The sequence below is a fragment of the Nesoenas mayeri genome, assembly GCF_963082525.1.
Source record: "Nesoenas mayeri genome assembly, chromosome: 16".
Taxonomy (NCBI): domain Eukaryota; kingdom Metazoa; phylum Chordata; class Aves; order Columbiformes; family Columbidae; genus Nesoenas; species Nesoenas mayeri.
In genome coordinates, this window is record NC_137562.1 from 11,327,251 (window position 1) to 11,351,097 (window position 23,847).

At 56.0% G+C, this 23,847-nt stretch overlaps 1 protein-coding gene across 1 annotated transcript in view; it reads right to left on the bottom strand.

The window, feature by feature from the left end:
- Nucleotides 1-6,291: 6,291 nt before the first annotated feature.
- Nucleotides 6,292-23,847, bottom strand: part of CDH22 (cadherin 22) — a gene marked incomplete at both ends in the record, with an annotated part of 47,961 nt that continues 30,405 nt past the window's right edge. Inside the window, 5 exons of the mRNA XM_080354610.1 lie at nucleotides 6,292-6,830; nucleotides 8,090-8,341; nucleotides 15,303-15,414; nucleotides 15,660-15,781; nucleotides 22,386-22,522. Of these exons, the coding sequence (XP_080210736.1) occupies nucleotides 6,292-6,830; nucleotides 8,090-8,341; nucleotides 15,303-15,414; nucleotides 15,660-15,781; nucleotides 22,386-22,522 (1,162 nt within the window). The remainder of the gene's footprint in view (nucleotides 6,831-8,089; nucleotides 8,342-15,302; nucleotides 15,415-15,659; nucleotides 15,782-22,385; nucleotides 22,523-23,847) is intronic.

Consider the following 23,847-nt stretch of genomic DNA (forward strand, 5'->3'; position numbering starts at 1 on the left):
GGGCCGCCTCCGGGCGCATCGCTCCTGCGAGCGGCGCGTGCTTCCCGCAGCGGAACAGGGATTAAAACTTCTCCAGTTACCGTGGTTAAAACAGTAGCTAAGGGGACGCATCCCGGTTGGAAATGGCTGGTGCATGCTCCCCCAGCGAACAGCTGGACTAATTCATGCTCACCTGAGCAGCGATGGAGATGGATGAAAAATGTATGTGCATAAAACTGCAGTGTAGCTGGACGGGGCAGTTAACAACCCCTGAGCCACAGACACGCTGTCGCTGGCAACAGGTAAGGGATGTCTAAGAACAACCTGGCATTCCAACCGTAGTGATGGGCAAGTCACCAGCAGAGGGGACGGGCAGCGTGTCCCACAGCACAACCCAGAAGGGCCGAACACTGAGGCACTCGGCTCCCGCTCCCAGTTTTATTCTTCTTCGCTGCCGAATGTCATGGCATTAAATGTCAGGTGCTGACACCCCGTGCCTGGGTCCCGGCAATGGTGATGGCCAGGGCAGCCTGGAACGAGGCCCTTTGTAGCGCTGGGGCTGTGCAATCATTGTGCAGCGTCCTCTGGTTCTGCTTTGCTGTGTTGGTACAATGGCTGCAAAACCCAATTGTTTCAGACTCTGCCCACCTGTGTCAGATCCAGCTTTGCAAAGCCCAAGGTCTTTCCCTAAGAATTTGAAGGATCTGCACTGATGCGGAAAAGGATGACGAGGCCCGGAGAAGGCGCAGGCTGGGACGTGCAAGGGTCTGACAGCCCGTCCCCGCGGCACCGGCGTCCTGAGAGGGAACTGTCCAGGCAGCAGGAACAGCTGCTCTGCACTGCGCTGCCCGGTGTCCTCAGCGACACCGGCGGAGACTTCAGCCCCACTGCCTGCCCAGGATCAGACTCCAAGGCCCAGTAAAATTCAGTCATTTTCTTTCTCTTGAACTTCTCTGGCTGTGGCAACACAAAGCTGCGATGGCTGCCAGGAAACTCAGCTCCCAGGGAGGAATACCTGCCACACCTGCCCCTGCAGAGTGCCAGCCCTGGTCACCCCGGGATGCTGGAAACACTCCTGAATGGGCTGGGAGGCAGCAGAGCCACAGCAAGGAGAGCACGAACTGGAGCATCACGGCACAGCACGAAACCCCTAACAAGACACAGCTGATGTCTTTGCACTGAGCACAAAGAGCAGAGATGCAGAATTGAGACTATGCTGAGCAGTGAGTCTGATACCAACCCTAAAGGAAGCTCAAGGGCTTGGTAAATGAAAGGACGCGGGGAGCTGTGATGTTAGCTGTGGCACAGGTGGTTAAAGGAGCCCGCTTGCTGGTGACAGAGCAGCTTCCTCAGAAAATACGAGGGGAAAAGCGATCACCTTCCTGAGCAGCACATTACTAACGTGAGTGGGAGGCGGAGGCTTACAAGGCCTTGCTTGCCCTCAGTTACCAGAGATGTATTTTTCTCCTGGGGGTGCAGATATCACTGCCCTTTTTTCATTTCCCCTTAATGATCCCAGCGGAACACATTCATCTTTTTAAATAGCTCTCTGGAGGAGGTTTGGACACCTTGCCTTCTGGAGCTCGCTGTGGTTCAGAGCGAAGGCGTTAGAGGTGACCGCAGCCCTGTGCCGGGAGCGGAGCTGCGGGATGCAGCTGCTGTCGCAACAGAGCAGCAGCCTCGCAGGACTCGTTTGGAGGCTGCGGTGAGGGTTGTGCCTCGGAGGGGCAGTGAGGAGGTGACTCGTGTGCAGGTGCCAGGAGCCCTGTGCAAGGACATGGAGCACCACAGGAGCCAGGGCAAGGGGAGAGGAGTCGCTCTGGCAAAAACACGGGTCATAGCAGCACCACTGGAGCTGCGGCGCCCGCTCCTGCCAAGCGGCTGCCCGCAGCACGTCCTTCCAGCAAGGCCACACCTGTAGCCAGAGGACACGCACGGGACAGCAGGCAGGGGAGAGCACTACCAGGTTCTGACTGCCACCACCAGCTCCCAAGCGTGCAGCAGCTGCGCACCTGCTGCCCCCGGACAGACGTGGCAGAGTTAATGAGCTGGGGGCCTCGTCCCATGGAGCAGCATGCTCCACATCCCATAGCTGCCTCTGGTGTGAGAAAACTGACCTGGAAGCAGCAGCTTCAGTCCACAATCGCCAGCAGAGCAGCCCCTGGGTGTGCCCAGCTGGGCAGCTCAGCCCCGGTCACCAGGCTGCAGAGAAGTGGCTTCCTCTGCTGCCAAAGCGAGGAGGAGCCCAACCTGCCCTCACCCTGCCCTGCCGGGAGCCCGGGGCTGCTGTGCAACTGCTGAAGAGATAGAAGTTGCTATAGAAAACTTTCCTCCAAGGGGCTGTGTTGAGGGGGCAGGCAGCTCTTAGAACATCTTCACAGATGCTTCTGCAATCAGAGCTCTCAATAATCCTCATCTTTTGTAGTTAAGGGTTTGGTTCTGGCTCGCAATTTGTTGCTTTGAGATCTCTCCATATCTGCACAATGTCAAGAAGCAAATCCTTCTGCATGGCCCAAACTTGTCACACTCAGTGCCAGGCACTTGTTACCTCCTTCGTCAGGAGCACACTCACCGCAGGTGCCCCTCTGTGCACGGGGAGTTCCCAGGACAATCCAGCCCACCTGATCCTGAGTGCCAGGGCAGCCGGGCTGCTTGTCTGGGTGCCTGGTGTGGGGCAGCAGGATTCAAAGAGAGCATCTCTCTGTGCTGGATGCAGCTGGAACACGAGAACTCCTGTTGTTTAAGTGCAGGGTTGAACACCTGGGGTGCAAACATGCAGCAGCCACCAGCAGCTCTGCAAACAGCTCCTGTGTCCCAAAGGGCCGGAGCGCAGAGCTGTGAGCGCACTGCTGAGCACTTGCTGTGTGTGGGCTACTGGTGACGCTCGCAAAAAGGTCTTCTCGAGGCTGGCAGCTATAGAGGCACTCGCTGCGACTGTGAAAAGAGAAGCGGTGTGTACGTTGAGGTCTGACAGCACACCTCGCGCGTCCAAAAACCCGCCCGCCTTCCGTGACACCATCCCACTAACTGCTGTCGTCAAAGGTCACCAGATGATTCTTCCATAACTTTTAGTGAATAATCAAGGGAGCAGAATGGGAGTGGAGGGAGAGGGATGGTGAGGGATCCAGAAACACTTAAAGATCTCAGGGATCAATAAGCCTGTTTTGGAGCAAGGACTGCAAGATACTATTTAAATGACTGTTGCCTTATGGAGAGGTTTAAGTTCTACCTGTGCTATCTGCTGATCTATGCTGATGCCACCACGGAGTTTGGCCCACGGCACCTCTCTCTGTGCCCATGTCCCCTCTTTCTGTGCCAGCAGCCACAGCGTGTCACACCAATGGGTGCCAGAGCGTTCACACTGCACGACGCTTCCCGGCCCAGGTGCCCGTTCGCTACTAACACGTTGCTCATTCCCCAGTCCCTTGCTGTCAAGAAAACCACCAGCAATTGATTTACTTTTGGTCAGGCTAGAGTGCCATTTATTTGCATCATTTCAGTATTAAAACTGAGTATGAGGGGGAATTTTTTGCTGCAGCCAATAACTGACACCGCTGTAACACACCATTACCAACACGAGAATGAGTCACGGTAACAAAACCCGCTGACAGCGCCCAACTGCACTGGAGCTGGGACGATGTTCATGAGCTGGATCTATGCTGGTGAGCATTCAGCTGCGAGGCTGCTTGGGACCTCAAAAGAACAACACTAAAGATTCAGTTTTTAAAGAACATTAAGGAAGTCTGTTGGCTGAGATGGGAAGATCATGAGGATGCATCCTCAGACTTTCTTTAGTTTCTTGGTGTGCAGTTTGGCTGCCCGGTCCCTCTGGGCAGGCACCAGTAGGACCACATGGACAGAGCAGCACGAGGAGACGAAACAAGACAGAAGAAGCAATAAGACTCAGGCTAGACGACAAGGAAATAATTTATTTCCAGGTCCTAGAAAGACCTTGAAAAAATAACAAGGGTGAGGAAATCAACCTCCTAATTTCATTTGGGTAGAGAAAGAAAAGCAAAGTGACTCCATCAGACATGGTGGCAGCCGCCAGCTCCTGCCCACGCAGGCGGCCGGCTCGGCACCGCGCTCCTCCCCTATCTACATGTGGGACAGAAATCAAAACGCAAGCGTGCGTGCATGCGTGCTGGGGAGGACTGGCTGGTCAGGGATGGGGAATAACCCGGTGGGAGGGTTGCTAAACACGGACCCTGTCTGACCCCATCTCCTATGGACAGAGCCTGGCTATTGCACAACACTTTTGCTAGAGGAAGGGCCAGCTCCAGAGGGGCTCGGGCACAGCTCTTCAGTCCGGAGGGAAAACACGAACACATTCCTGAGGAAAGAGAGGGATTTCTCCATTCTCCTGCTCCGGGGCGTGGGGCAGTACCTGCCTAAGGTGGCACGGCCAGAGCCGGCACTCAATGGCCAACGCGAAGCAGCTCGTCGGCTCCGCTCCCCCAGCATCATCACAGTGAACCAGCGGCACGCCGGTGCGGGTGCTGGCAGCGGGCGCCTGCCACCTCCCGGGGGACCGGGGAGACCCTGAGAAGCGAGCAGCGCCCGGTCCAGCGCGAGAGCCAAGCGGTGGCTCCTGTGTGGGAGGACGCGGTGGCAGCGGTCGGGACCCACGGCAAAGCCGCGTCCTGCCCCTCTCCGCTGTCAGGCCTCGCGCTGCAGCCGAAGGACCAACACCAGCAGCTGGGAAGCAAAACACAGCAAAAAAAGAACACGCGTGTACGTTTACAGTTAAAACATTCTCCAAGAAGAGAAAACACTGTGGCTCAACTAAAAGGACAAACCCACTGACAAACCCAGGATGTGTCAGGCCTTGGGAGACCTTACCAGTTACCTATCCATGATATGACCGATTTCCTTTCCAACGTGAACAGATAAGGAGCTGCCATTGCAGCACAGCCCGAGAGGCTGCTCAGTGTCCACAGGCTGGAAAGGCGCAGGGCACGGGGCGTTTCCTGGAGGCACCAGCTGCAGCCTGAGGAGCAACGGCACATCCTGCCGGCCTCCCAGAGGTTCCATGCAAAGGTGGCCCCGCTGCGAGAGCTCGTGCAGGTTCCTTGCAGGGCACTGCGCCAGGGTGGGGACACCCGCGTACCCCAGGGTGTCACAGACCCACTGCCCAGCCTGCAGCAACTGGCTTAGCCACACAGCAGCACCAGCAGGATTTGGCCTTATGCACACCCTGGGGATGGCTTTTCTATTGCCAACAGTGATGTTTTGCTGTCAGTGGGTGTAAGCAGGAATTCTGCCTCCAGAGCAGGGGGCTGGAGTCCTCTCGCACCCTGCAGCATGGTCCTTTAGCTGGGACGCGGCTGTCCCCACCCGCAGGCCAGGCCGTGCTGATGTTCCTCTGCCCTGCGCGGCCCACAGCGTCTGGTAGGAATGCAGCGCTCGGTCAGGAGCCCAGCAGAGCCAGCCCAGCCCGGGTGCTGCTCGGTGCCCCGAGAGCTCCCCAGCACCGGGGCTGCCCCACGGCTCAGCCTCATGCAGCAGGTGGGATGTCCCCGTCCGCTGCCGGGGCCATGGAGCACATGGGGACCTCGCAGACAACATCTGCCGTGCAGGGAGGGAGAGAGCCCCTGCAAACCACAAGCATCTTTGATAACCACACGAAAGGACTAAGAACCAAGGGGAAGCAATTGCAGCTTAGGGGCCAAGAGTGTTTTGAGTGATCTCTAGTGCAGCAGTGGCTCCATGCAGGACGCAACCGCGGAGCCCGTGTCCCCAGCCCAGCGTGATCCTTGGATGCTGCGCCAGCTGCCGGGCGCTGCCGAGGAGCCCGCAGAGAGAGACGGACTCCAAAGCGAGCTACTTAAGGGGGAAAAAGCTGAACAGAAGTTAAAAGCTCCTTTCCCTCTGCAAGAAAAGCTCTTAAAGAAATCAAAGCACTTTGAATGCTCTGACTCAAGTGACAAAAACAATTTAGACAACAAAAGGCTCCGGTTTGCTCTTCCTCTCTTGTACTGGGCTCACTGCAAAGATCTATTTAAATGATAATATGTGGGGTAGAAACCCCCTCCAAACTCTCTTGAATTAGATTTTATCTTTCTTAAATTAATGTGTAGTGCTTTAATGGAGACTGGTATTAAAGAGATGATGACGGCCAGCTGTAGCGTCTCCTTTGGGCACCCCAGCCCCATAGAACAGGAGGCAGCACCAAGGTGCACATTGCCCGGTGCTCTCCGGCTCCTCGGCACAGCCGCTCTCCAGCAGCACACCATGTCCCCACGTGTCACCTCGTGTCATGGAGCTCTGGTCCAGGAGATGCCAGGAACCTGATGGGGGTTGGTGGGACAGCTAGGACTCCTCGCCGTCCTCCTCACCCCTGCGCCCGGCATAGAGCGCTGCCAGCTGCCGGAACCGTGGCCCCCAGCCCCCCAGGTAGGAGAAGTCCTGTTCCGAGCCACTGGACCAGGTGTTGATGGAGCTCAGGGAGGGCACGGGGGAGTCCAAGCCCTCAAAGGCATAGGTCTGGAACGAGTCATAGGGTGGCACCGAGAGGTCCTCGTCCGCCTGCTCCACCTTCCGGCAGATATAGTCTCTGAAGACGGAGAAGTCCAGGTCCGGGCTCTGCACCCACTGTGGGAGGGCATGGAGCTCAGAGGCTGGGTTCCTGCACAGGGGCCCCTCTCCCGGTCCCCCACCTCCGTCACCACCTTTGATCTCACTGAAGTCATAGAGGCTGCGTAGGGCTGACATGTCATAGGCCTCTGTGTCCTGCTCGCCGCCCCCTTCGTCATTGTATTTGATGACATTGTCCCTCATGTCCTCGTCATCCTCCGATGTCAGGTGGCTTTTGTGGTGCCGCTTCAGAGTGAGGATCAGAAGGACCAGCACTGGGAAAGGAAGAGACGGTCAGATGGACGCAGGGGCTGTGCGAGCGGTGCTGCTGCAGGCAAGGATGGCCCACGCTGGGCACAGGGTGCTGGGCACAGCACCCTCTGGCACGGCCGGCCCTGTGGCGAGACCGCCGGCGTGTCAGCTGGCTTCTGGCTGCCAGGCCCGTCAAGCAGCAGCTGTGCCACGTCACTGGCTTGGAGAGAGGTTTGCCTGGGCTTCGGTGCAGACCCAGAGCTGCCTTTCCCATGCAGCACAACCGCAGAGACAAGAGGGACAGATGGATGAATGCACGGCTGGACAGACAAACGGATGGACTCTGCAGAAGATGAGTAGGAAAAGGGGGTGTATGAATCACAGCAGCAGCCAAATGTTGGGAGGGTGAATGTGGAGCAGATGGCACAGAGCCTGAGCAACGAGCCGCAGCTGTGTCCTGGATCATCATCCATTCATCCCATCACCTTTAAAGCACCGATGTGCACTTTATTCGTTTGGGCAATTAGGCAGAAATTTGTTTGCGCTGCGTTGGAAAATGAAACCAGTGTAAAGTGCACCCTGTGGGAAAGGGTTTCCTAAACGGAGACACAGCGTGAGATGGGGAGATGTGCCAAGGAGAGGAGACTTCACTGCCACAGATGTCCAGGCAGCCCTCAGGAGCCAGCTGCAAGCCAGCATGGACACTGGGGAGCCTTCAAGCAGCAGCATCCATCAACTGCCCTATGCTAAAGCTAACAGCAGCACAATACCCCTCTCAGAGCCCCAACCCATGTGCACACAAGCCCAAGCTTCCCCTGCACCTTCGCGCTGTGCCAGGACAGCCCAGTACAAGCTTGTGCAGGGTGTCTGCAGCAGCCAGCAGCATTCCCAGGGCGTGGGTGCCAACCGGCCAATGCTCTGGTTTGCATGAGCGCCAGCTCTGTGTCCTGCCCCCGCACCCACACACGCTGCAATGCGGACCCAGCCAGGCTCCCTTGGTCACCACGCTGGACACACACACCCCACCTACTGTGCCAGCCAGCCCTGCACTGGCTGCCGGCTGAGCCCCGCGCACCGGAGCTGTGGCAAACGCCGGACCTTCCTCAATGGTCCCTATTCCAGGGCTGGGCTTCCCAGCCCCACGCCACAGCTACCAGCCAGGACTCGAGTGCCAGAGGAGCCTGTGCCATGCCCATAGCAACCACCTGCGCCTGTTTGTGTGGTGCTGGATGGAGACGGGACATGACGGGAGGAGGCCGGGGGACAGGCGGGGGGGACTCACCGACCAGGATGAGGATGCACACCAGCAGCGCGATGAGGGCGCCGGGGCTCAGCGTGGCTGACACGACGTAGGCTGTGCTGTTGCAGGACTGGATGGCCCCGTTGCTGTCGCAGCTGCAAATGCGGATGGTCAGAGTCCCTGTGCTGCTGAGGGCTGGGGGGCCACTGTCCACCACCAAAATGGGGAGCAGGTACACATCCTGCTCCTGGCGATTGAAGCCCATTCTCTGTGTGTGCACTGCAGCCGTGTTGTCTGCAGGGAACAAGGAAACCCACAAGAGAATCACTCCTGTAGCACGGCCAGCAGGACCTGCCCAAGGAGGGGACAGGCTGTCCCTCCTCTCCATCACAGGAGAGCAGGGACTCAGTTCGTGCTGTCCCCCTCCCGCAGCCCCTCAGCTCAGCTCCAGCACCTGCTCCTTCGCCGGGCACCTTGCGCCAGCCTGGTGTGATCCCCTGCCAGCACGGCTGGGGCACGGCAAACCTGACACAGCAGTAACGGCACGGGGCGTCTGAGCTGTGCTGATAAACAGCACAGGTGGGGCGGGAGAGAGGGAAAAAACCTTCTGGAAGACCCTCTGGGAGTGGCACAGAACAGGAATCAGAATAAAAATGAGTTGCTGACATGGAGAGCTGAGCGAACAGGGGCTGCAGGTGGCACTGAGCCTACAAGAGCAGTTACTGCATTCAATCCCGAGAGCTGTGGGTGCAGAGTCCTGCCTCAGCCAGAGGATTCTTCGTCACTTCTGCGGGAGCGGGCAGAGCTCTCCCAGCCCTCCTCCTCCCCAGCTGCTCCAACCCGGCTGTGCCAGGGGCTCAGCCGGCACAGCACAGCCCATTAGCACAGACACTCCCTGGGACCCTCCAGGGCCCCGGTGCCAGAGATGAGCGGGAGCGGCAGCTGCGCCCAGTCGACGCGGGGCAGGGAGGGCAGGGACAGAGACACAATCACTCACAGTTCCTGCTCCTGCGTGCGCCTCGCTGCCAGCCAGCGGCAGAGCAGGAAGGGGTTGAATAGCAGCTGAACAATTGTGGCCAGATGTCAGAAGTCGCTGCCGACTGTCTGCAGTCTTTATCTAATAAAACCTAGATTGGACCACTCACAGCAAGGTGCTTCTGTCTGCAGACTCTCTTCTCATTGCACCTGATTTATGCTGGACTGGCCCTTTTCTGTATCAATCAGTTCTTCGATCGGAAAAAACATCTATTCTAATTCTGGCTCTTGGGCTGGCTGCCACCACGGAAACTGCAGCATGGATCAGGTGCTGCACGGAGCACGCAGGGCCCGGCGGAGACGGGAGGCAGCCAGGAGCAGCCAGTGGTCCGGCGGGCAGCGCGGCAGAGCCACGGGCTGCACCACAGCCAGGCAGAGTGAAGCACAGAGCCCATCACCCTGGCTCTCAGAGCTGGGGCAATGCGGTTTGGGCAGAGTCTGCCGGGATCCCAGAGCCAAGCTCTCAGCTGGCTCTGCCAGCACCGTCGGCAGAGGCACAGATGAGCTGCCCCGGGACGGCAGCGGCCAACCCAGCAGGGGCCAAGCCAGGGCAAGGCTGGTCCCTGGCTCAGGGCAGGCTAAGATGAGCTGGGAACGCGTGCCCCTGTGCTGAGTCACAGAGGCAAAGCCCAACAGTGTGTGCTAGAGCCGAGCACGGCTGGGGCAGCACAAGCCAGGACGATGGAGCTGCCCATGCCCTGTGGAGAGGCAGCAGGGATGGGCTCATGCCCACAAGAGCTCAGTTGTCACAGGGCTAATTACCAGATTGCTGCTCCTGTTGTCAGGGTTCTGGACTTGGCCCACCAGAGTTTTCTGTGTTGCCGGAACACGGCTGTGCTGCTGGGGAGAGCAGAGCCTTTGGCGTGCTGGCTGAGGGGAACCGAGATTCCACCAAAAGGAGACAGGGAGAAAGCAATCTCTTCCAGTTCACATGAGAGCACAGCTCTACGTTGACAAGCTCAATGCAGGAAAGGGACAGACACCGGAGAGGAGACCACACCAGCCAACTTGTGGAGGCTGCAGTGAATGCCACAAGGGTGATATTCAAAACCAGATCTTATTCATGCACACAGAACTGTGCTGCAGGTCACTAGAAGAGAGACTTCCTTTGGATGCAGCATTTTTTATCCATTAAGAGAATTTTCCAGGTAACCTCATTCGGCCCTGCTCACGGCAGCATCCTACCAAGGATGAGCCAGGAAAAAAGTTATTGTTATGCTAATCATTTACACAAAGGTAACAAGATCTTATTTGGTGCTGTCCCTCAGTGTGCTGCAGCACAGCAGGGAGATATAATATTCATATGCATTAATGGGACCATCTCAGCAAGAGGCCAGGACTAGCTAGCTCAGCTAAACATAAGCCTTGGGCATTTGGATTCAGCAGGGATGAAGCCACAGGACAAACTGGACAGACCAGCTCGCTGTGAGTGAGCAAGGCTCTGGCCCTCAGTGCAGGAACGTCACTGGCACCATCACGCCGGTCACGGAACCAGCTGGGGCTCATAGCCTGGTCCTGGCTGGGGGATCCCCGTGCACACAGCCCAGCACCTCCATGTGCTGCTCAGCCCCTCTCCAGTCCAGGCCAGTGAAACGCTGTGCTCTGTGGCTGCCCCAGCAAACAGCCCCTTGTGCTGGGTAAACACAGCCGTAGCACCAGCTCCTGCAGCAGAAGGACGCGACACCCCTTCTGTTTACAGCCAGCTCCAGCGAGGACCTGCCTCAAGGCACAATGTATTTTTAGAAACAGTCTCTACAAACCAAGGGGAAATACATGTGCAAGTTGCAGAGAAGCAGCCCCTGACCTCAGCTCGGCTGAGACTGCTCAGCGTGTTGCACTGCTGAGCCCCTGTCACCTCTGAGTACGGGAAGGAGAAATATTTCCATTGCTGAACCCACAAAGTTAAAATAAAGCAGCCAGTACATCAATATATCAGCAGCGTAACAGACAGCTGCCCTGAGAAACCTCAGCTCAGGAAGACGCTGAGGTCTTGCTGTGTAACCCGAAACTCCGCTAGTGAGAGACAAGAGTCACAACTACAAAACACTGTTTCAAGCACCATGACACTATATTTTCTCTCTTAAACAGGGTGACATAAGCACTTCCTACAGGAGGGTGCAGGGACCTGTCAATAGTGCTGTAAGAGGAAAGTTTAGGAACACAATAAACTCTGGTGGTAGCATACTGTCAGTAGGAATAATAAAATAATTAAGTCTCTCAGACTCCCTCTCCAAAGAGGCTCTTGGCAGCTTTAAATACAGAACTCATAAATCGTTCTCATAACTCAATCTCGAGCAGTGCTAGGAGAGCAGAAGGGAGCAGGCTACCTCTGGTCTGGACTGTGATATCATTTCGATACCCTCGCACAGCTCTGCCCCCCAGTTCCCCAGCAGCGGTTCTGCAGCCCCGATGCCCGGGGAGGTGCACGTGCCCAAAAGGAGCAGAACCCCCTGCAGCCCCAGGCGGGTGCAGCTGGTAGGAGAAGAATCCAACTTTTCCCTCTTGCCTCTCCCTTCTGCCCAGCTCTCTGGGTGCCAGGCCGCAGCACCACCGCTGCTTGTTTGCCTTTTGCTCAGCCCCCGTGGAGATGTGATGCTCTTTCTCAGCCCCTGTCAGATCAGCATTTGCGCTGCTCATGCTGAGAACGGCATCCCTGCAGTGCTGGAGGAGGCTTCCTCTATCCTGAGGCAATCCTCGAATCCTAACATTCTGTTTTTGATTGTTACAATTTTCAGATCTTCTATCACCCATTACATGCTCTTAATGAGACCTGCAGAGAGTTCAGACATCTGCTTGCCTTGCCCTTGAGCTCTGGAGTCAGGAGCTCCATGTGTTGCTCCATATTATCTAGCTCCCCTTCCAGGTTGCTGGGCTTGCATGCTTTCTACCATCCTTTCCAAGATAATTAACTTTTCTTGGAGAACATGATTTCAGGCTTTAATTGCCTTTGATCCTTCTTTAATCAATTTTCTCAGGCCAGAAAGACCAAGCAAAAGGCAAGTTCGGAGGCAGAGGATGGTGAATGCCTTTGGAATATCACCAACTGGACCTGGGTGAGGTCAGCTTTTCCAATTCTATCTGTTCCCTTAGGCTCTTCATTTGCCGGGCATCTTCCTTCTGGATTAGGGCCACTGTTACCATACATGACATTTACTCCTCACTTGATGAACTAGGAAGTGCTTGAGCACTCCCTTTGACAAAGCAAAAGGAAGGAAAGAGCGAGAAATGGCACCATTTTGAAAAGCCTGACTCCAAACCAGCTCTAACTCAGCTCACATAGTCTCCTGCAGGGTCACCTTCTGCTCTTGTACCGGCGACCTGCAGTGTCAGAGCCCGGGCACCTCCACGTGCTGCCGGGAGTGCAGCTGCAGGTGACACTTGTGGCACTTCCCAGCCCCTCAGTTCTGGCTGCCCTGGGGTCTGACCCAGGTTTGGGCAAGCAGCGGCGTGGCCGTACCACGGCAGCACCATGACCGCACCACGGCAGCACTGGCTGCGGACCTGCCCAGTGCCCACCGCCATATGCCTGCATACCGGCAGGTGCTCTGCAAGCTCCTCACCTGATGGATTGGCTGCCCATTGCTATTCACCCTGGGCTTTCCCTAAAGCCCTCGCAGGTTTCCCCCGCACTACTCTCGAGGAGTGTCCAGCATCCCCCTGTCCTCCTGCGCCGCCTCGCCTGGCTCTGGCCCACCTGGGCAACGGGGCTCCACACTTCAGCGTTTCACTGACTCCTTCTGCTTCCCCCACCCCTGTGGGGGCCGTTTTGCCAGCGCGGTGCTTGATGGAGCCCCCCGTGTTGCAGCAGCTCCGACTGTCCAGCAGCACAGCCGCTGCCCCCAGCCCGTTTGTGCCCGGTGGCTCCAGCCCTGCCCAGGGAAATGCAGCAGGAATGTTCCCCAGAGGTGCTGGTTCCAGAGCAGTGCTGGTCCCTGCACTGCTGGGGACAAGTCACCCTCCCGAGGTGGCTTTCTGCTGCCTTGCAGGAACCAAGGGAAGTAGGAGCAAAGCAAAAAAGAGAAGAAGGATTTAAGCAAGAGCTTAGTGAATCCATCTGTGCTGACATCCATCAGTGTCGCTCCTTGGCTGCAAAAGCAATATTTATAAATCACGTTTCAAAACTGGCTACAAATTTGTACAAAGAAACAGATGGGCCGGTGGTAGCAGTTTGTCACCACTGATATTTATACGGAGGAGTAGTGACAAGTGCAAGAGGGGTGAAAGCACGAGAGGGAGTCAAGATGGGGACAGAGGAGGATGCAGCAAGAGAAGCCGAAAGAGCAGAGGGCAAAGGTAAGAGCAGCCAGGGGCTCAACGGACTGCAGAAAGTGGGGGAAGAGAAATCAAAGGAAGGGAGACGACGCTAAAACACACACACATTAGAAATCAGAGGAGTTTCCCTCTGTGCAGGCAGCCGCCCCCTCTTGCTGTGGAAGACAGCACCGCCTGGCAATGGGGAGGGCCTCAAACACCCTGGGAATAACTCTGCAGCAACAGCGTTTGTTTTCCGAGAGCAGAAGGCGGGGGCGATGCCAGCTTTTACTCATTTCATGCAGTGTTGCACCACATGCAAAGTTTGTGGGATCGTTTATCACGAAGGATTACCCTGTGCAATTAGAGTGCCTGGTCCCACCCGGGAGAGCAGGAGACGCTGGAGCACCAGCCCATGTCCTGCACCACGGCTGCCCCAACGGGGTTGATCCGCAGCCCCTCGGCCCGGTCCCCCCTCCGCAGCGATGGCTCTGGGGTCGCAGCCCCATGGCAGACGTCCCGGCGTGGGGAGGGATGTCCCAGGGCAGGGAACGCGGCCCTGGGCAGGGACAGACACCGGGATGTAACTCGGCACTCAAGCTCATTTTCATCAGCTCCTTTGGAGACTGTGAAGGAAATTAATCACTGGGCGTGGGGCAAAATCTGGCAGAGGATTAAAGCTTGCTTACATGATAAGAAGCAAAGGTCTTGTGAACAGCTGCCCCATGAGTGCAGGGGGAGGACTCGGGTCGGGGACAGCTGCACTTTTGAGGACACAAAGCAATATCAGTCCTTCTGTGATTATGTCTGAAGCTTTTTGCTGCAGGCTCCATTTTTACTGTCCCTAATAATGCTGAACCAAACTGAGCAAGCAGGATCTTACATCAACAGAGGGTTCCTCTGATAAGCTCAGAACAAACTAAATCAGACTTTTGACAGATGAAAGCTACAAAAACAGAGGGGAAAAAAAAAAAGAGGTTAAAAAAACCCAAAACCAAACAACAAAACAAAGAAGCACTTAAATGTGGTCTGCTAGCTTCCATCAGGGCTGGCCCCTTTGACAAGTAAGCACACCTCTAGCTGGAGAAGATCCCAATATCTGCAAGGGTCTCTTGCTGCAATCAGCACCTAAACTCACCCAAAACAGCAGTCAAAACAAGGAAGCAGATCAATAACTATCTTTCTGGATTGTTATTGTCCACACAAACACAGCCTGACTTTGCAAAGCTGAACAGCAGATGTGGCTCAGCAGCAAACTCAGCTCACACCCCTCTGGACACGAACTGAGTCACCCTGAGCTGCTCAGCCCAGAGGCGCAAAGAGTCCCGGAGCTCCCACGGGGACAGACGGGCCCTGCCCAGCCAAGCTTCCCGAGGGACAGGATGAGCCTCAGGAGACACAGAGGAACCGGACACACAACTTAACAGGAACGCGGCTCTGCTGGCCGTGGCCCAGGCAGCCCACAGCAGCCCAGGGCTGGCTGCTGCACTCCCGCTGCCCCGGGGCTCCTGAGCTGCTCTGTTTGTCGGGGGCACTGGGGCTGCCCACCTGCACTAGCGCTGGGATGACCCATGCTCCAGGATTTACCTTGGAGAGGGATAAAGCATAATGCTCAAAACGAGAGTGTGTTCATCTGTAAATCCACATCACCTCCTTGCCTGCAGGCAGCTTAGAGATTTCCCAGCAAGAAAGGGACTGAGAGCCCTGCAAACATCAAAGGCTAACCAGGCAGCACAAGAGGAGCTTTGGACCTGTCTGCAGCAGCAAGAAAGCTGGCAAAGCCTCCCTGAGGAAATCCAAACTGCCAGCTGACCAGCCCCACCAGCTGAGGTTGGCCAGGAGCCTTGTGGGGTGCCCAGAGCACCCTGAGCTCCGATGGACCATGAACCCACAGCCCCATCTCCCACCCATGGCGGTTGTGTTGCTCAGCCCAGAGGCTGCAGGATGGGAGGAGCGTGGCAGGGCTTACCCTGAACATCCAGCAGAGAAAAATGGTTGTTGGCTTCAGGTGCCAGCGTGAAGTAGAAGCGATGGCCACTCTGAGGTTCGTCACGGTCCACAACGCTTATTGTCTGGATCAGCTGAGGGGAGAGAGCAGAGGTGAGAATCGGTGCTGCCCCCAAGGGGCCCACTCGCAGGGTCCATCCCTGCAGAGCATCCCCAGCTTCTGCCACAGCCAGGGACGAGCCTTTGCCCCTGGAGACAGCTGCAGACACCAGCAAAGTGGCTTCCAGGGTGACAGCAGCTGCAGGGGACGAGGTTCAGGCAGAAGGGAAGCACAGGCTGGCTGGCACTGCCGCAGCACGACCCGGGGGACAGCCAGTACCTGGCCTGGCTTGGCGTCTTCGCACACAGCAGCTTCATAGGGGGTGGCGAGCTCGGGAGGATTGTCATTCACATCCAGGATACGAATACGCAGAGAGGCTCTCGACACCTGTGAGTGATTATCTGAAACAAAAGAAGCAGCAGAGCTGCAGCAGAAGCACCATGTGCCACTAGCAGGGAGCAAACCCTCCCCGTGTCTGTCTGTCCATCCATCCAGAGGCCATTGTGGCCACGCAGCTGCTGCCAGAGCAGAGGGTCCTGGCCCCGCTCCTCTCCCACCAGCGGCACAGACCCTCTCCGCAGACTAGCAGTGCCCGCCGAGCATCACTCAGCATCACCATGTTCTTTTCCAGTACAGAAACCCAAGGGCTGGGCTGCACACCAAGGACTCCCGAAATGCTGCTGCTGGCCTGACCGCCCCTGGAAAAGCTGAGCAGCCCCAAGCCCGCATGTGGGACAGGGACTGCATTGTGGGACAGGAATTACATCTACAGCTCATGGGACAGGGATTGAATGTACAGCCCCACTCGCTGCAGTGCCACCCTTACAGCACGTGCTGCAAAGGTACATTGAGCCCTCACTCTAAGATTATAAATCACTCTGGATAGCCTAATGTTTTCTGAAGCACCTCATGTGCTTCCAGAAACGAGAATTCCCTCATACTCCATCTCCTTTGTTTTACACACAGGTTGCAACTGTGACAGCCCTGATACCTCCCTCCTCACTCAGGCAGGAGTTCTGCCTGTTTGTCTATAAAATTAATGCTGGCCCCCACAGATCAGGTGGGGAGAACCCAGGGGAGAGGAGATTTAGCGCTGCTCCATAATTAGCCAGGAATCTAAGCCCCCTCCCCAGAGCTGCCTTCACCCTGTTCTTGCGTTATCACTCCCTCTCACCCAGACCAGCTGCTCTGCTGATTAGATGGTTGTTTTCGGGGGAGGGAGGCAGAAGTCGTGACTAAAAGCCTAGAACGATGTGTTATTTTAAAACGCATGTTGGTGCAGTGAAATAAACTGCAGTTGCCTTCAGTGAGAGAGGAGGGGGAGGCAGCAGGAGGGGAGGCAGAGGGTGCGCCTGATGCCCATCAGGGCCACGAACAAGCAGGAGGAAAAAGGGTTCAATTCCTGCAAGAAGGAGGATGACAGCATCCCATCACCTCCTCCTTGGCTGCAGGGAGCTGGACACCTGTCCCTGCTCTCAGCTCCAAGGAAAGCTGGCATCACCCTGCAGGCACTGCCTGGAGAGATGAGGAGAGGCAGAACAAGGGGGGGAAGAGCCCAGGACCCATCTCTTCCCCTTCCTAACCATGACCCAGACAAGCGGGTCCTCCCCTGATGCTGCTGAACGCTGCCAGGACCATGCATGCACCGCAGGGTTGGGTTGGGACACACGGGTGAGCCTGAGCTCAGCAGCTCCCCTTTGAGATCACCCATGGGGAGGGATAGGATCAGGGTGTTCAGGGCTGGGCACACCCACAGCTCTGTCCTGTTCCGCAGCACCGCTGAGCAGCCGCTGGGGGTTTTGTTCTGCGCACGCGAGTGGGGTCACCCTGTGCCACAGCACGGTGCTGGGGACCCGCGCCGATCCTGCTGCCGCAGCCGTCACCGCCATCCCGCACGGCTCAGAGAACGGCTGCTCTCTCTAAACATAGCCTGTCATAAAAAAGCTCCCTTTGCCCCTTTGAAGCTGCTGAAGTCTGAGGCTCAAGCTCACTCCTGCTTCAGTGCCAGGGTTGAAATTTGACGTCTCCAGGAACATGAAGGTTAGAAATGCAACCCCTGCATTGTTGTCTGCTCTCCCACCGAGGCACACATCAGTATTTTTTTAAATTTTGGCTGTACCATGATCTAGTTGAAGGTTCCTCAAATGCTTTATCAGCCTCCCTCTTCCTTTGAGACAGTACCTGGATTTATGGGTGGAAAATATGAAAAATGGTTGGATGTATTTGAAAAAAAAAAAAACCACCTTCAAAATATCTCTGAAATACATTTTCTGTAACTCACGTGGCATAAACTGAATTTATGATGGTCAGAACTGTGAATAAGATTGTTGGAGTACATCTGTGATGAAAGGCATGATGTGCCTCACTAATGCGGACTCCACAGCTGCAAGGCCAAGAGCTCTGACCTGCACTTGCTCTGCACCCCGGCAGCGACACACGTGCCCCAACATGCTCCAGCGAGGGTTGCAGGGCAGGGACTGCTGCGGGCAGAGCAGCAGATGGGGTGGCTGGGGCTGCAGGATGGCGCAGGAACGTGCCCTTGGAGGGCTCTGCCAGCAGCACCCGTCTGGGGACAAGGCTGCGGGTGACATGTGCCAGCCGGGTGCCACTGGAGAGGAAAAGAGTCACCCTCCATTGCAGCATCTCTCCTCAGTATTCCAGCTCAGCTGACTGACATGCAAATTAGTTTAATTATTTCTTCTTCTAAAATAAATTATATTTTGCAGTGGCTGCAATATGTTGTGTCAGGCAAAATTACATTCAATATTTTTAAACTAATTGATGTCAGCCTGGAGAAAACCTGATTGACAGCAGCAAGGAAACTAGGCTGCTACCTAAATGCTTTCCCAAATTAAAATTAAACATGCTGTTTTTCCACATTTCCTCCAGGAGTTGGAATGCTATTAATCTGAAAAGACTGAGGAAAGAGACATAGAAAATACACAGAACGAGGGGGAGATGCTGGAAACACAGCAGCGCGGTCCGGGAGCTCCGGGCTGATGACTGGCAGCTGTCTTTGCCAACACGGGCTGAATGTGGGAGACGCTGGAGCCTGGCGGGGTTGGGGAGCAGAGCTCTGCCCTTCCCTCAGTGCTGTGAGCAGGACAGCGCAGGACAAGCAGCCAGCACAGCCCTGACCCCCGTGCTGAGCTCGGCTGGGATGGGCAGTGCAGGGACGGGACAGGCAGTGTGGGGACAGGGGACAGGCAGCACAAGGATGGGATGGGCAGCACCCTGGCTCTGAAGCAGGAGAAAGCCGCAGCCCTGCTGCATGGCGATGCTGAGGCCGAGCCTCAAATGCCTCAGCTGAACCTTGGGCCACATCCCAAAGTATTTTTTCTTAAATTAAATTAACCGTACAGGTGATCTGAACAGGACTATATCCTTTTCCTGAACATTCAGATGCAAAATGCCAACAACTTGCCCTCTCCCGGTTCCGTACAGCCAGCTGCCCGCTGGATGGACGCCGAGCAGCTCCAGGCAGCTTTGCAGCAGAACACACGGTAACAGCTGCACAGTGACCTCCTGCAGCAGGACCAGGGGGATCCGTGGTTACTGCTGCGCTGGGATCCAACCCGTACCCCACCAGAACCTCACACAGATGCACAATAAAGCACTTCGCACGTTTACACCCAAACCTCTGCTGTGAAGCTCTAAATGTAACCACCACTGAAGCACACACAGCACTTGCACTCCTGCCTGCACACGTAGGTGTGCAGTAACACCACATGCAGAAAGGTGCTCTGCAGCTTTCTGGGGCCTGGAGCAGAGTCTGGTGACAGCCCGGAGGATCGTGGCTGCAGCACCTGAGGAAACAGCTCTCAGGTGTCCTTGGGCACAGTGCACGACCCGCTCCCTTCTGCGTCAAGACCAAAGTGGTACAATACTGAATTCAAAATTTCCACATTTATAGAGAAGCCATAAGAATCAGGGGTGGAATTTATTCCTTGCTATCTCAGCAAATTCGGAGATCAAAATGCAGATTAGAAGACAAGGATGGGCCACTCTGCTTTCCAGCACTTGCACCAGGGCTGTGAAGCACAGCGGGGGTTGTGGATGTCAGTGCAGCCGCCTGACTGCAAAGCGGAGCTGATGGCAAGGACGGAGCAGGGGCATGCCAGGGGCACGGCTCGTCGGACACAGGCAGCTACAGCAGAGGCTGGAGCTGCAAATGCGGCTCCCAGCTGAGGGGAAGCAAAGCGGAAGCAGCAGTTAAGCCAAGTAACATATAAATGGCTCTCACCTCTCCTGAGTCCTGCCCGAACTCAGCAGCATGAGAGTCATTAAATCGCATCCAAACACAATGCTCTGATTAAAGCCAGTCTCCAGCAGGAAGATTTATCATCTCAATTACCAGCAGTGGACACAGCAGTCAAGGCCTCATCATTTTACATGAGCAAAGAGGAAAACAGGAAGAGAATCACTAATATTAGCCCAAGGAAGGTAAACAGCTTGTGAGCGAGATGAAGATTTATCTTTGGAAACACTTGGCCTGGTCCCAGGCCAGATTTGCTGAAGTCTCACTGCTCCCGCTGGCTGCCACGCTGCAAAGCCAAATACTCCGCTGGTCGCCAGCAGGGAGTGACCCACGCTGGCAGTGCCTGTTCTGGGGGGCTGGCCTGACCCCCCGCCAGCAGCAGGAGCGCCCAGGCGCAGCCAGGATCCTTCTGCCTTCCCAACTGCTCCCCAGCTGTAAACACACTCCCTGGGTTACCTGCAGGTGAGGGATGCACCTGGACACAGCCCCTGCTGCCGCAGATCCGGGGCAGCCAGCTGCAACCCGCAGTGAACACCACAGGGTCCCACCAGCTTCCCCAGCCCCAGACACCCCCATGTTGTGAACTGCCACGCCAGACACACCGACACCGGTGCGGAGGCTCCTGGTCGCCCCGCGCCCTCCCGCGCTGAAACCCCTCTGTCATGTGGAAGGCTGTACCTTTACAACTGCCCTTTCCGCCAGAGGATTCAGACATAAATTGTATTTTAAATTCAATATCAGTCATTAATATTTCATGATTACAAAACGTTAAGGATAATGTCACGGGGAGGAACGTCTGGGCAGTTAAAACGGATGAGTCAGAGCTCACCGATGGGAGCAGTCAAAGCACTGAAGAGTCTCCCCGGTTTGAAGCGATCCAGCCTGACAGGCTGTGCTGCCTGAGGGGAGCTGCAGCATTTACTGACTTGTTCTGAAATCCTAACTGCTGCCTGTAAATATTGTCCTTCTGATTCTTGTCACCTCACGTTTCCTCTGGATGCTGAGTTGTGCTGCAACACCACAACCCCCCATCTCCGGCCAGTGCCAGCAGAGCCTCCCCGTGGAGCCCCCGCTGCCGCCCTCCCTGTGGGGATGCTGGCAATGCCAGCACAGCTGCTCATCGCTGCCGGGCAGGGCTCATGCAGCGCGGGGGCACCCCAGCCACAGGCACCAAGCATCAGAGCACAGTGTCTGGCCAGGACCACTGTCCCCTCCTCTCCCGGGCACCGCGGACCCCCAGCCCTGCCAGATCAGGCAGCTGCCACTGCGGGGGGGTGGCCCCACAGCAGGAACCGATCTCTAGGCCCCACATCAGCACCCAACCTGGCTCTTTGAATGCAAACAGCATCTTCCTGCTCAAGAATGAGCAAAGAAATGCAGAACTGCTGAGGGGTCTCAGGGTGGAGCCGTGGGAGGCTCCCCCCTGCAGCCAGCCAGGTCTCTGCGACACCAGCAGGTGGCCAAGGCGCTGGGCAGTCACAGCAGCTCCCTGACACCGGTCCCAGGCTGCCCTGCTGACTTGCGCATCCAAAATACGGAAAACTTCAAAGAATACGGCAATGCCTTTCTTCCTCCCAGTGTAGTACCTGGGATTGAAGCCTCTTCTCCATCTTCAGGCTTCTAAAAACAAGGAACACAGAGCACTCCCTGGGGACCACAGGGCACACGGGACCTGCAGAGCCCACAAGCCAAGGCACCGTGCAAACACAATGCAGGCAGCAGGATGCTCAGGGCAGCTTCCTATGTGCAGTGGAACACTTACAGGGAAGCAAAGCCTGCCCTTTGCTGTCATTATTTTATTTTCATTCCTCAAGAGGAGTTTATTCAGAGCTCCTTTGAGCAGCAGGACCCAAGTTTGTTCTTTTCTTTCTTAACTGTAGAAGAAAAGACAAATAGAACTTCTGCTGGAAGCATCCACGCCAGGCTCCACCGCCCACATCACATGGAGGAAAGATAAACTACCAAAACCTGCAGAGCCACTAAGCTGTTCCCTCCTGCTCTCCCAGCTGGGTGCGAGCAGATTTGGCAGCTCCTGTAAACACAGGCTAAAGGATAGCACAGCCGTAAGGGAAGAGACCTCTAGGGCTCTGGTGGGAGCGTCAGAACAGAGACCATTCCAAAAAAGGACAGAAGAGCTTCACCTCACCCTCCACCTGAGACATCTCCCAGTGGGCTGCAGCCCCTTCCCACTGCTGCCATGCCACCACCTCCCATCCACTCCTTGCCAAGCCTACAGCACACCTGGGGTGGGGACACCAAGGGCATGGGGACACCCAGAGCCACACACCCCGTGTGCTGGCACAGCCGTGCATCCCCCGTGAGCCTCAGCGGGAGCGAGTGCTGGCAGCCATCTGTGCCCCAGGGCTGCAGGCGGTGGGACACCCACCGCAGCACGTGGCTGAACGGGGGGGACGCAGGTGACGTGAACACAGACCCCTGGGAGCCCCCAGAGCCGCTCAGCAGATGTGAACGCAGGGAGGGATCTGCATAGGGATGACTGGCAGAGCTGGCGCACAGATAACACAAATTTGATTAGCGTTCATCAAATATACTATTCGACCATGCTCCCTTATTTATGCTCGAGTCAGGAAGAGTATTTTTAGGTTGTCTAGGGAGATGTCAGCCTCAGTGCTGCTGTGTCTTTTTTTTACTTCAGTGTTAATCAACACTTGTATCTTGGTCACCTCTGCAGTGAAGGCACCCGCACTGCCCCAGCACCCTGTCTGCTCCCCAGCACTCCTGCTCACCTGCTTCCATCGCCAGGACAGTGATGTTGTGCCATCCCGCTGTCTCCCGGTCCAGGACTTTTCCTGTCACAATGGCACCTGTGTTGGCATCGATATCAAAGATCCTCTCTGTGTCGGTGCTGCGGTCGATGGCGTACCTGAGACCAGGGAAAAGGGAAACCGTGAACAGCTGGATGTGCCAAACCCGACCACTGCCAACCCCAGGGGCACAGGGTTCTAACACCGCAGGCCCTGTATCACATTCTTGCTTTTCCTCTGCTGCAGTACGGTACATGTCTGTACCAGGCTACAAGCCCACAGACCTCAAGGAAAATATTGAAGTGTGGCTTTTGGTGCATAAAGTGGAACTAAGTACAGACTGTGGACAAGCGGGGAAAAAAACCTGCTCTAATGTGAACCTTATAGACAGAGTGATATAGAAATAACAGGCTGTAACTCCACTCATGACTCTGGGAAGCTTCTGAGCTGTAGGTTCAGGAACAACACCAACCCAAGCAGCACACGGGCGGGCTGTGAACCCAACCTGCAGATAACCTGAAATGCTGCAGCTACCAATGGCCAGAACTCCTCTGAATCCAGACTGAACCCATGCAGCTGCCCCAAGAACCCCATCAGCAGAGGTGGCAATGGCCAGCATCCCCACAGCACATCGCCCCTGGCACCACCAGAGTTTGCCATGGTTTGGGCTTCCCAGTGTCACAGGAACAGGCTGAAAAGCTCCTCCAGCTCCACCCGGCCCCAGCTGCTCAGAGACCCTTCCCATTCAGCTCACACTCTTCAGCTGCCCCAGTGCTGCCCCAGACAGCCCCTTCCCCATGCCCACCATCAGCCCACCCCTCCCTCTGCCACCCTGGAGAACAAACCCCCTCCTCTGCCCACAGGCATCTCCACAGCTCATGAGAAGAGGCAGACACCTGGGTTAGCCCTGAACCCTCGCTGTGACACCACGAGCCCATGAGCCAGCCCCAGTGTCACGTCCTGCATTTCCAACCACCACACACAGAACAAAGCAAGCTAACGCTAAATCAGGACACAGTCAGGTGTGTGCTCCTTGGCGGCAGGGACTGAAGGGAAGCCCGATCCAGCTGAGGCCCTCGAGTGCAGCCGTAACACAAACACCCCCACTGCAATCAGAATTAGAAATCCAGAAGCCCTACAAATCACAAACAATACAGCATAATGTTATTGCGTACAGCATCTTTCATACACACTGCATCCCAGAGTGCTTTACAGAATTAAATAATACAAGACAGCAAAGAGTACAAAGGATAAATTACCGAAAGGAGGGCTGTGAATAAATTAAAGCCTTCAGTCACATGTCCAACACCAGAAGGAAGACAAATGCGGGCACAAAGTGAGCTGGAAAGCTGATGAGACAGGACAGGATGGAGACACATCAGTCAAGAGGAGCAGAGCAGGGCAAGCTCCAGGCCAGGAGCTTGCTGGAGATGCTGGAGGTGCT